Source organism: Corythoichthys intestinalis, chromosome 21, assembly GCF_030265065.1.
Source record: "Corythoichthys intestinalis isolate RoL2023-P3 chromosome 21, ASM3026506v1, whole genome shotgun sequence".
NCBI lineage: Eukaryota > Metazoa > Chordata > Actinopteri > Syngnathiformes > Syngnathidae > Corythoichthys > Corythoichthys intestinalis.
In genome coordinates this window covers 4432411-4445299 of record NC_080415.1, presented here as the reverse complement: position 1 = coordinate 4445299, position 12889 = coordinate 4432411, and the positions used below count along the sequence as shown (strand labels likewise).

The 12889-nt window shown below is 40.5% G+C and overlaps 1 protein-coding gene across 1 annotated transcript; it reads right to left on the bottom strand.

The window, feature by feature from the left end:
• Positions 1–8539: 8539 nt before the first annotated feature.
• LOC130909451 (uncharacterized protein K02A2.6-like) lies at positions 8540–12826 on the bottom strand. The gene is made up of 2 exons (XM_057825936.1): positions 12188–12826; positions 8540–12028 (listed from the first exon to the last, which is right to left on the bottom strand). The coding sequence occupies exon 2, from the start codon at positions 10946–10948 to the stop codon at positions 9914–9916; it is 1035 nt and encodes a 344-aa protein (XP_057681919.1). The 5' UTR covers positions 10949–12028; positions 12188–12826; the 3' UTR covers positions 8540–9913.
• Positions 12827–12889: the final 63 nt, after the last annotated feature.

Genomic DNA, 12889 nt, shown 5'->3' with positions numbered 1-12889 from the left:
AATGCAAAAACAACAACTACAGTGGGGAGAACAAGTATTTGATACACTGACAATGGGTTTTCCCATTGTCAGTGTATCAAATACTTGTTCTCCCCACTGTATTTACACTGACGCTATCTAGTCCACCAATCGGAGCGTCGCGCTGGTGCACCAGCACACCAATGACAGCCCCGCGTTGGTGCATAAATTAACCCACCGATGACAGCCCCGGCGACGCTACAATATTTTAGTTGTGTCTGTCTCTTAATTCCAGATTGACTGCATCATGTTGAGATCAGGGCTCCGTGTGTGGAGGGAAGGGGGGCTATTATGGCCTTGGTTGTGTCGGTGCGTTTATATCTTTGTGCACATTTAAAATTTATGGCACATAACATCTCATAGAGCTGTTATAAACAACTGATAAATAATCTGTCATATTTATAAAATGGATAGCGAATTATATTCGACACGAACTAAAAAAACAGCGTACTTGGAATTGGTGTCTCAACACTGCAGATTCATGTGGCCAGCGCAAACTGTTGTTTTTTCTATGAAGAGTCAAGTGAAATGTAGAAAAGAAAGAGAAACGTCTTGAATAGACCACCAGGTCGAAACTTGTGGGTGTCTCTTTTTTCTCTTTCGTACTTGCCCCCCTCGACTCTGTTCACAAACCGAGATTGTGTGCGGGGCACGAGAATTTCCGCAGTGGAACCACTTCCAGATACGCTGTCTTTTTTTTTTTTTTTTTTTTTTTGCTTAGCACGTCGTGTTTGATATCATTGCCAGAAAAACACACATAATAGGACACTTTGCAGTTTCGCTTTTAATGGTGTCCTTATAGCAGGGGCGGACTGGGACTAAAAAGCAGCCCTGGACTTTGACTCAGCCCAGCCCATAAGAATCGCTATACGAAGGGAAACACAGACCCCATAGGGGGGTCCGGGAACATGCCCCTCCCGGGAGAATTTTTTTTTTTTTTTACATTTTATTGTAAAATGCACCAATTTCGTGCACTTTGAGAGAAAAATGAAGAAAATGTGTCTAGACTGTGACTGTCTGACTACGGGCGCTCAAAGTACTGCAAGGCTGAACTGGAGTTGGATTCATTTTCTGTACTAGCTCTATGATCAACCTGAATAAACAAATGAAAGAATTTATTTTTCAAAGCAAGTTTTACGTATCCAATTGGTTATAATATATCTTTAAAGATCTCTGTCTATAAAATGACTTCATTGTTTATGCCATAATTCAGTGGTCTCCAAACTATTCCACATAGGGCTGCGGCGGGCGCAGGATTTCATTCCAACAAAACAAGACAAAACCTCTGCACCAATCTGGTGTCTTACAAGTGTAATCAGTTGATTGCAGTCAGGTGCTGCTTGTTTTAGCAGAAACTTCATTGGTTAAACTGTCGGTACTCGATCGGTTAAAACAAAAACCAGGCCCCACAGCGGCCCTTGAGGACCGGTTTGGAGACCCCTGCCATAATTAATCTTGCCATACAAATAATAAATTTCAATGAAAATACAATACACATTTCAAGACAAATCCTGTATACATAAACTTCATTGGAAAGTATTAACCAGAAAACAAAACGATATATAAATGATTAATAATGTATATAACATCAATTTAACTACCTAAACTTTAAAGTAAAACCATTCATTTTATTAATATTTTGTTATATTTCTTTTGGATTAATATTGCTATGCTGCGTGTGCATACATTGTTTTACGGCTAAAATATTTTTTCTTAGGAGAGGGATAGTAGGACTAGCATACTGTAACTTGACACGATTGCAAACGGGTACATCGACTAGCTGGCACTAACCCTTTAATTGTCATTTATTTGATTTAAAATGTAGCTACCTGATGGATAACAATTGCCAGTTTACAGAGCAAGTAACCCTCTTCATCCCAATTTACTTGCCCTGCGCTTGTCTGGGGAACTTCCAACAGTTTATCGTTGCCCCCTCCCTCTTCTTTTCTCTCTCCCAGTACCGTCTGCACGTCAGAGCGGCTGCAGCTCCCTCTCACCATCGCCGGGAGCTGAGCTGTTGTTACCCGACGTGGCCGTTGCAGCCAGACTGCTGCTTGCGAAAATATTTGTCGATTTATGACATTTTAATGCTTCACTCTCCAGTTTCTTTAATTTTTTCTCTCTAACCTTCTCCGCGCCACCCTGCTCTTTTCAGTTTTTTTGCCACCACCATCCATATTGTGCATTAACACTCGTCGCTATTTTGCTTCCACAAGGAAGGAACCAATGAAGGCTACTCTGTGCTTTCGTCGTTCCTAGTCTATCAGATTGGCGGTGAAAAGCCAGGCGCATTGCTGCCACCTGTCGGATTGGATGCGAACTGTAGATAATCAGAGGATAGGGGGGATAAAAACAGTGATGCATAATGAATGGCGGCCGCCGGCCGTCCAGGGCACCGGCCGTTCTGTGATCCTCCAGAACCCACAGATTACCAGTCCGCCCCTGCCTTATAGTAATATCTGCTGCATGTATATCACTTTGTGACTTTCCACCTCCATGATGAAGCGCTCATCATCCATTTTCGCTCGTGTTTAAACCGTGATTAGGCACCTGGGTTTTTGACGTCAGGCCCAGCTCCGCCCATTTTGTCGGATTCGTGTCCGGCAGAAATAGAAAATAGCCTATACCATCCGGCGGGCATGCGGCACGCCGGAGGTGGTTCGCAGTCAATCCGGAGCACTGACGCGGCCGGTGTACGTTGAACAATAGGATATAATGGGAACGGATTGGCTCCGGCGCTATTTTTCACCGGAGTCTGACCGGAAACGCAACGATCACGCATGCGGTGTACTTGGGCCCTTAGGATATGTGTTCAGGTATCTGATTAAAAATATTGTCGTTGAAGCGGCGGGGTCCAAATCTTCTTCCTTCTTCATGGCAAATGGAATTGGCCAATTTGAAGGCCTGAACATGCTTGAAAACTCACCAAATCTTGCACATACATACAGAGAGCGTTGAAATTTGGGGAGTCAATACATTGTGCCAGGGCCCGTTCAGTCTTGCTTGCAGGGTTAGTTATATTTATTATTACAAATGTCTATCATTTTTAGTTTTGAATCATTAATTGATGTCTAATATTTAGTTTAACAAAAAAACTACTTTAAAAAAAAGTATTCACTCGCATATTTTAAATTTATAAACAAATTACGTCACAATGGAAAAAATTTGTCAGTAAATGGGTCACGGATATCTACTTCATAACAATTGCTTGATTGTATTTTTTTTTTGTTACTGTCGCATTTTCCCCGATATTTTATATGATAATCGAACCAAACAAAACGTTTAATGGAGTAAATATTTGAAAAAGAAAATCTCGACCACTCCTTTTTGTCTGCGACTTCTGCATTGCGACCCTTGTTACACTAGTATTACTGTGTTTCACCCATAAAGTCCCCACAAAGTCCAGTTGTGGCCATTCACAGCTGTGGCTTGACAGTCGGTGATACATGCTTCAGAGTTTTGGGATTGAAACAAGGTAAGTATGCGATAATATCTGGGAAATCATCGTGTCTTTAATGATGCTCGCTCAGGCTCACACCTCGAGTTACTGTAAAGCCAGAATAAGAAGGAAAAAATGAATGGGGCCATGTATCGAGAGATTTTGAGTGAAAATCTCCTTCCATCAGAAAGGGCATTGAAGATGAGACGTGGCTGGGTCTTTCAGCATGACAATGATCCCAAACACACAGCCAGAGCAACAAAGGAGTGGCTTCGTTAGAAGCATTTCAAGGTGCTGGAGTGGCCTAGCCAGTCTCCAGGTCTCAACCCCATAGAAAATCTGCGGAGGGAGTTGAAAGTCCGTATTGCCCAACGACAGCCCCAAGACATCACTGCTCTAGAGGAGATCTGCATGGAGGAATGGGCCAAAATACCAGCAACAGTGTGTGAAAAGCTTGTGAAGAGTTAGAGAAAATGTTTGGCCTCCGTTATTGCCAACAAAGGGTACATAACAAAGTATTGAGATGAACTTTTGGTATTGACCAAAAACTTATTTTCCACCCTGATTTGCAAATAAATTATTTAAAAATCAAACAATGTGATTTTCTGTTTTTTTTTTTTTTCACATTCTGTCTCTCATGGTTGAGGTTTAACCATGTTGACAATTACAGGCCGCTCTAATATTTTCAAGTGGAAGAACTTGCACAATTAGTGGTTGATTAAATACTTATTTGCCCCACTGTACAAATCAAGTCAGAAACCTTGGCGTAATTTTTGACTCAGACCTAAAATTTGATAGCCATCTAAAGTCCGTCACTAAATCTGCTTATTACCACCTAAAAATATAACCAGAATTAAGGGGCTTCTGACTCAACAAGACATGGAAAAACTTATGCCTGCATTCATTTTCAGCAGATTGGACTATTGCAACGGTATATTTACGGGTCTTGATAAAAAAAAATCAGTCAGGAAGCTGCACCTAGTACAGAATGCTGCAGCCAGAGTCCTCACAAATACAAGGAAGCTGGACCACATTACACCGGTTTTGAAATCGCTACACTGGCTTCCAGTGAGTCAAAGGATAGACTATAAAATACTACTGCTTGTCTACAAAACACTTAATGGCCTTGGACCAAAATACATGCTTGATTTGTTAGATTCCTATGAGACATCTAGACCCCTAAGGTCGTCTGGAACCGGTCTCCTGCATGTTCCAGGAACAAGAACCAAGCAGGGTGAGGCAGCATTTAGTTATTATGCTCCTCACCTCTGGAACAAGTTACCTGAACGTCTAAAGTATGCTCAAACTCTTCGCTCTTTAAATCAGGGCTAAAAACGCTTTTGTTTAGCACAGCATATTCATAACTGTCAATGTTTTTCCATCTACTTGCTTTCTATTCCTCTTGTGCTTATCTCCATTGCTGATTTCAATTATTATTAGTAGTAGTAGTTTTTGTTTTATTTTTTAATTTATTTTTGTTCTTTTGTGATTAAATGCGATTTTTATGTATAATTTTATTTCCTATTTTGATTGTCTTGGTTTTTACGTTGTATTGATTTAAATGTGATTTTTATGATCTTCATGCGATGTAAAGCACTTTGAATTGCCTTGTGTTGAAATGTCCGGGACTTACCCGGGAAGCGGTGTGCGTGAAAGCAGGCGTTAAATTCCAGGGTCACAGCACAATGGCTGATAAAGGTAAATATCATAGCGGACCGATCGTCACTTGCTCCCTCTTCGCAGTAAAACGCAAAGCGGTAAACAAACATCGCAATTATAAAAATAGCAAGCGGAAATAGCTAAATTAAACTGATAACATAACTAAATTAAAATGTCCAAATATTACGTTCGGGTCGGACCGGGCTGGGGTTCTCACTCGCTAACTATTTAAAATAAATATATATTTATATATGTATACTCAAACGATTTATGGATGTTAAACTAAGAAATACTTGTTATAAGTAAATAATTTGGATAAAAAAGCAAAAGCGCTGTATGTTCATTGCAAACAATATAAGTGCAGAGCCAGAGCGTACCATGGCCCCTTTTTAATCTTCCCTTTTGTGTGTCCGCAAAACCCCAGCTCTTTATATTTAACAAACTTTTCCAGCATTATTTCATTGTTTAAATGCATTTATAATGATCATAAGAATATGCAGACTTTTTGAACATTAAGAAAACTTTTTTTTCTACCAACTGAGAATTCGTTAAAAAAGACACATGCAGGCATCGTCACAAATGTGATCACACAAAACGCAACCACTCTGTTTTCCCAAGCAGCAATCAGTGCTGTCCAGGTCTGACTGCATGGCGCATCCCATCCTTTTCATCCTTATCCTGAGTCTTCACAAATAAAACATAATTTTTTTGGGGGGGGGGGGGTTTCGGGCTTGAGCCTACAAATAAAATATAAAATTTTGTTGTTTTTTCGGGCAGGAGTCTACAAATAAAAGATAACATTTCGGGTTGGTTGGCTCGTGCCTGCAAATCAAGTTAATTGACCGGGCTCGGGTCGGGCTTTAATGCCCGCGGACCGGCTCGGGTCGGGCTGGATATTTTCAGGCCCCATTTTACCACTTGCCACCACTTACAGCAGGGGTTCCAAACTACCGCGGGCCGGATACGGCCCGTCTCCACATTTGGTCCGGCCCCCTGAACAGTAATTTTTTTTTTTTTTCCAATAGTATTATTTATTTCCTGGCTTTTTTCTGTGAAGAAACCAGAGAGGGTTATTTGGTTATTATCTATTTATTTAATAGTCTTATTATTATATTATATTATTATTATTTTATTTACTTTTGTTCCGTGAAGAATCCAGAAAGGGTTATTTGATTGTTGCTTTCTGAAAAACAATACATTTTTACATTTAGGCACTCATACAATCGTCACACCTTTTCTATTACAAACTGACCCCGGCCCCTCATCAGAGAAGGGAAAAGTTATGTGGCCCTCACAGGAAAAAGTTTGGGGACCCCTGACTTACAGTCTTGATGAGCTTAAATTGGCTGGAGTTACGACCAGTGTTGTTAATAACGGCGTTACAATATAACGGCGTTACTAACGCCGTTATTTTTTTCAGTAGTGGGTAATCTAATTGATTACTTTTCTCACATTTGCAACGCCGTTAGCGTTACTGAGGACGGAAAGGCATGCGTTACTATGTGTTACTATATTGGTCGAAAAGTCTGAGGGAGACGGACTCACCGAGACGACAGAGCAGAGCAGGAGTGTGGAGGAGGCAAGAAATGTGTGACGCGATGCTAGGTAGCTCCAATAATACATGTTGTAGCCGATAGCCTTCAAACTACGCCCGCATGTTATGGTAGACATGGTAGATATCACATGTACTGTATATAGTAGTGTTGTATCGGTCGCGAACGATTCGTTCTTTTTGAACGAATTGTTTGTGTGAACGAGACCGAACTAATCACCATCTGCACTGATTCGTTCTATGAAGTTGGTGCTTGTTCACTGCGTGGGAGGGCGTTGAGCAAGCGGCAGCGTCTTCTGACATCGCACACGACCAATCAGACGCCAGCCTCATCGCAGGCAGGGGAGGGACCGGAAACAGAATCAGGGCGTATGTCACTCACTTCCACGTGTGGCCAATGAGCAGCCAGCGTGCAGGCAGGGGGGCAAGACTGAGTTTTGTCACTTCCCGTTCAGTGACTCGGTCCTCCGGCTCCTGACCTAGCTTGCTGCTAACTTGTCTTTCCAGTAATGACTATGCGGTGAACGAATCAAAAAATGAAAGGAAAGGACTTTGTCACATATTTGTTAACGTGGAGCCTATCAAATGCAGCTCAAAAAGACAAAAACACCACACAAATCTAGCGAACATGGTTTAGTGTACTACTTTTCTCAACAGACTCGCGACTACCTATTACGACATACTATCAAATTTACAGTAATTTAAAACACGGGTAGCTACGAAGCAAGCAAAAGCTGAGCTGCGGTCGCGTGACGGCAATGAAGGGGGCAAAGAACTGTCACTATATGGAGGCTTCATGGCAGCGATATTTACCTCATATGTGCACAGAAAAAAAGAATATTTAGTATGATCACCATAATACTGATTTACAATGAAACGGTATATACATGTCCATTTTTTCCAAGTGTTTTATTTTATTTTTTTTCGTGTCAGGTGTTGGTTGGTTTGACAAATTATGTCAATCCGTCCATCATGTGCTACTCAAGCGCCCCAAAACAACGCACATGGACACGGGAGATGTCGCAATATGTCTACATTTTTCTTAACAGACTAATGAGAGTAGAAAGGCGATATCGTAAAGAGCAAACAATTATTTCTCGTCAGCATTTGACGATCTGAGATGCGGGGACGACAGGGGAGCTGACCGGATTATTTTATTTATTAATACCAGTGCAAAAATTCAATCCGATCACCATAATACTGATTTGCAATGAAACTGTATATACATATCAATTTTTTCCGAGTGTTTTATTATTTTTTTTCGTGTCAGAGCGTATCGGTTGGTTTGACAAATTATGTCAATCCGTCCATCATGCGCTACTCAAGCGCCCCAAAACAACGCACGCGGACACGGGAGATGTCGCAATATGTCTACATTTTTCTTAACAGACTAATGAGGGTAGAAAGGCGACATCGTAAAGAGCAAGCAATCATTTCTCTTCAGCATTTGACGAGCTGAGATGCGGGGACGACAGGGGAGTTGACCGGATTATTTTATTTATTAATACCAGTGCAAAAATTCAATACGATCATCTTAATACTGATTTGCAATTAAACTCAAATATCAAAATGTAGTATTGTCTTTATTTCAGAGCAGCACATTCGACAACTAGCTATTTACACTTATAGTTTTAACAATAGTGACTAAAAATAATAGTGATTAGCATAAAAACAAAAATACAACAGAGCGAGAGGTAAATATGATGTGTTGGTCGTTCCATATTTATAAATTAAACTTTTGATTTATTTTTATTTTCGTGACAGCAAGCATGCTGCGTTAAATGTGATCAAGAACATGCTAAAGAAAGTCCGTGCGCCCCCGACCCCAACCCCCCGCTCCCCCCACAAAAGGAAAATGTTTAACCGTGTCCTCAATCGAAATGCAAGCACGAGCCATGACTTTGAGCCTATAGAACTAGGACAGACGGCGCGGAAGTTCTCCTTCGCTTTTGCAGCAGCGGGAGGGAGGGAGACGAGGCTGTCTGTGTCGCTTTTGCAGCAGCGGGAGGGAGGGAGACGAGGCTGTCTGTGAAAGCAGAATGATATTGCCTGTCACTCATTACTGAAACTACGACGAGTGGTCAATGTGTGCAAGAGAGGGAGGGACCAAGAATGTCACTTCCCGTTCAGTTATACTGCGAAGCGGTCTTTGGTGATTCGTTCGGCAACGTCACTTCCCGTTCACTAACCGAACGATTCATTTGGGCGGGGAGGGAGATGAGGGGGGCGAACGATTCGTTGAACGATTCGTTTGAACGAATCTTTTTACTGAACGATACGGAATGGATTCGGTTACTCAAGTGAACGACAAATCCCGTCACTAGTATATAGATATAACTAGATGCAAAATGACAGACATGGCACTAAATGCGTTAGTAGACAGCCGCCATCTTGAAGCAGTAGACGTTTTAGGACGGCTCTGTTGTAGACAACCTTCCTAGCGAACCTAAGTAACTTTTTATATAAAATACTTCTAAATCGGCAAAATCTTGACTTGAATCTATCTTTAAATTATGAAACAGTTTTAAAACTTTCATATGTCGAAAGTAGAGAGAAGGGAACTAATGCAATAATGGGAGCAATTCTAACAACTTTTAACAGTTGATTCAGGGTAAAGAGTAAATTAGGGTAAAGAATTGGGCTCGGGCCAATTGTACCAAAAAACTTCACATAGTGTGGCCAATGTTTTTTTTTTTTTATTGAGGAGAAAAAAAAATGTAATTATCACCAATTACTTTGCCAAGTAACTAATTACTCTTACATTCAGGTAATTAAGTTACTAACGCAATTACTGTTAGATAATGACTCCTATCTTAAAGGAACAACTCCGTATTGAAACAATGTATGAGTTTTAGTCCCTGTTGTCAACACACGGCCACATTCCCGCGTTTACCTCTTTCTCTCCACTCTCCCGCTTGCTCCACCTTACATGCATCTCTGACATCATCAGTACGGCAAGCACATCAGTACATAACATCCCCCCCTTACTAGGAATTAAACTCCAGTATGCCATGCACAGAACCTCAGTGAAATTGAACTCTTTTTTTCACAATACAAATAGGTCTTTTTTTTTTTTTCATACAGAACACAACCAATTCAGAAATTTCCTTTTTTTTTCTGTCATTTAGAACACAAACAATTCAGAACTTTCTTTTTTTTTTTCTTTTTCCTCCAAAGTGACCCTGTGAACAATAAGTGCATGTAAACATCACCAGACAGGCTTTTCACTTAATAACAAAGTCGGTTCATCTCGATGGCAGCCTGATCTGCCTGCGGGGTCTGTCACACCTGGCAGCTGTGGCAGCTTTGGGCGTGGACACCCTAGTTTGAATCTCTGTGTTGGACTCCATGTCAGGTGTTTTTGGTTTGTCCTCATTCTCACTCCAAGTCATTTGTGTTTTGCTAGATGACTGTGGAGCTGGATCCTCCGTGTAGTACTTTTTGACAAATGTGGTGTTCCTGGAGTAGGTCACTCCACTTGGTGCTTCGACAACCACATTGTTTCCCTCCTTACTGATCACCTTGTGTGGGGTCCTGTTGAAGGTCGTTGTGAACTTGTCAATTTTGTCTTGTTTTAGTAGGACTTGGTCGCCCACTGACACATCAGAGTACTTTGCATTTGTTTTGTTGTCTGTGTAGATTTTTGATTTACCTTTTCTTTCCGCATCAGTGTCTCTGACCTCCAGGTCTCGTTGTGGTGTCGTGATATCTGGGAGCTTTCCTCTGATCTTTCTCTTGAACATGAGCTCTGCAGGACTCCCTGTTGTGGCATGATCGATGGAACGGTAGATGGTCACATACTTGCGTAGCTCCTTTTTCCAGTCTAGCCCCTCAGACTGAGCAATGCGAATCCTCTTCATTAATGAGGCATTTTGTCTTTCCACTTCACCGTTGGCCTGAGCCCATTTCGGTGTGGTTTTCACATGCTCAATTCCGTTCTCCTGGCAGAACGCTTGAAATTGTGCAGACATGTACTGTGGCCCACAATCAGAGCGGATCGAGATAGGTAGGCCATGCCTGCTGAAGATATTCTCCAGGCTGTCAATAACTTTTTCAGCAGTAGTCGATTGCAGGATCTCATATTCATAATAACGGCTGTAGTAGTCGATCACGACTAATATTGAGTGTCCGGTTGGTAATGGACCTAGTAAATCAGTAGCTAAGTCCTGCCACGGCCCATCTGGAAGTGCTGTGGGCCTCAGAGGTTCCGGCACATCTGGCCTTGACACAATCTGGCAACCGTGACACGTCCTCACGTATTTCTCAGCCACTTTGTCCATACCAGGCCACCACACCTTACTCCTGAGGTGTTGCTTTGTGCCCACAATGCCCAAGTGTCCTTCATGAGCCAACTCCAGGGCCCGGTCTCTGAGAGCATGCGGCAATATGATGCGTGTCCCCCTTAGCACCAATTGTCCAATCACACACAGTATATCCTAAATAATTGTAAATTGTTGTCATAACATTTAAACCATGGATATTATCTGAAATTGAGGCTTGTAAGTCCCATCGCATGGCATGTGGGCATTTGCGTGTTGTTTCAGCACAATTTTCTATGTATATTCCAGGACCGTATACCCTCTCGTCATCCCTGCGCTGTCATATGTACTTTGCGTTTGGGCACCATATGATCTACAAATTAAGCACTGAATAAGCCTGAAAAAGAGGGGGTTGTCTTATATTCGTGGTCTATACAGTATACCCATTCACGACGCTAGATGGCGCCAGATATCATTGAAGCGATGTTCTGTCATGATAGATCTCAGCTATTCTCATTATTTTATTGCAATGTTTTTCCTTGTTCAGATTTGTTTCAAGACTACAGTTACAGTTAGACTTCACTTTGATGGTGAATGCCGTTATTGCATTTTTGTTGTTTTATCACAATAGATTGGTTTATTTACATTTCAAAAACCAGAAGCCATTCATTTAAGAATGTGATTGCACTTCAGTTAACATATTTAAATGTTCAGATATTAAGATTTGAATGAGGCAAAATAACATGCTTTTTCTCTCAAATATATTGTTATAATCATGTTTCAGATGTACTGTAATTATTTTCTGTGTAAAGATTAATTTGGTGTTCAAAAAGTCTTTTTTCAAACTTGAGTCTTGAAAAAGAGGGTGTCGTCTTATAATCAGGGCCATCTTATGGACGTCCCAATTCTTGGTTAAAAGCAAAAAAAAAAAAACGTGCAGTTAGCATTTATTTTACGTAAATATGTCGAAGTATGATGCCAGTCTGTCAGTCAATGTGGTTGCCGCCACATGTAAACAGAGCTTTTCTGGTGAAAATTCTTGTGACTTCATGATTAAATCCCTGATTTATTCATAGATGTGGATGTAAGACAGTCTTGATTCTTGGTTAAAAGCAAAAAAAAAAAGTGCAGTTAGCATTTATTTTACGTTAATATGTTGAAGTATGATGCCAGTCTGTCAGTCAACGCGGTGGCCGCGTTACGACAAAGAGCTTTTCACGTTGAAAATTCTTGTGAAAAAACGAAAAGTATAATAATTACCTTGAATCCTCGAACAAATCACTCCTGAGAAAATCCTTCCTGTTTGTAGGCGGTACAGCTTTCGTACTTTTTCAACCTAAAGAGCCTGAGAGTCGAAAGAGAACGCCATTAAGGCAAGTTGCGAGATTGTTGAAACTTTTTTTTTTTTTAATATTATTAAATTTAATTAATTAATTAAGTTATATTATTATTAAAATGTGACACACAAAATGGCTTGATAAAATTTGATTAAATATATTGTTCTACGTAAAGGACGTCAGCCAAGGTCGGCCTCCAACATTTTTACCACACCAAAGCTGCCCCCCTTTGCAAAAAGTTTGGACACCCCTGCCCTAGACCCTAACCCTATATAAGCCTTTTTTTTTTTTTAATTTTACCAAACTATTAGTTACTGTCTGGTTATGCATTAACTCATGTTAATTAATATATTAATAAATGTTACATAAGTAATTATATTTATTATTGTAATGTTACTTAAACATTAGTTATTGTCTTAAAATGCATTAACTAATGCAATTACTCATGTTAATTAATATATTAATAAATGTTAGATAAGGGATTAAATGAATTGTTGTCATGTTACTCAAACATGAGTTATTTTCTAAAAATGCATTAACTAATGTTAATTAAGGGACCCTTATTGTAAAGTGTTACCGTAATTGCAACCATTTTCTGGGAAAATTGTGCATCATCTGACAGAAT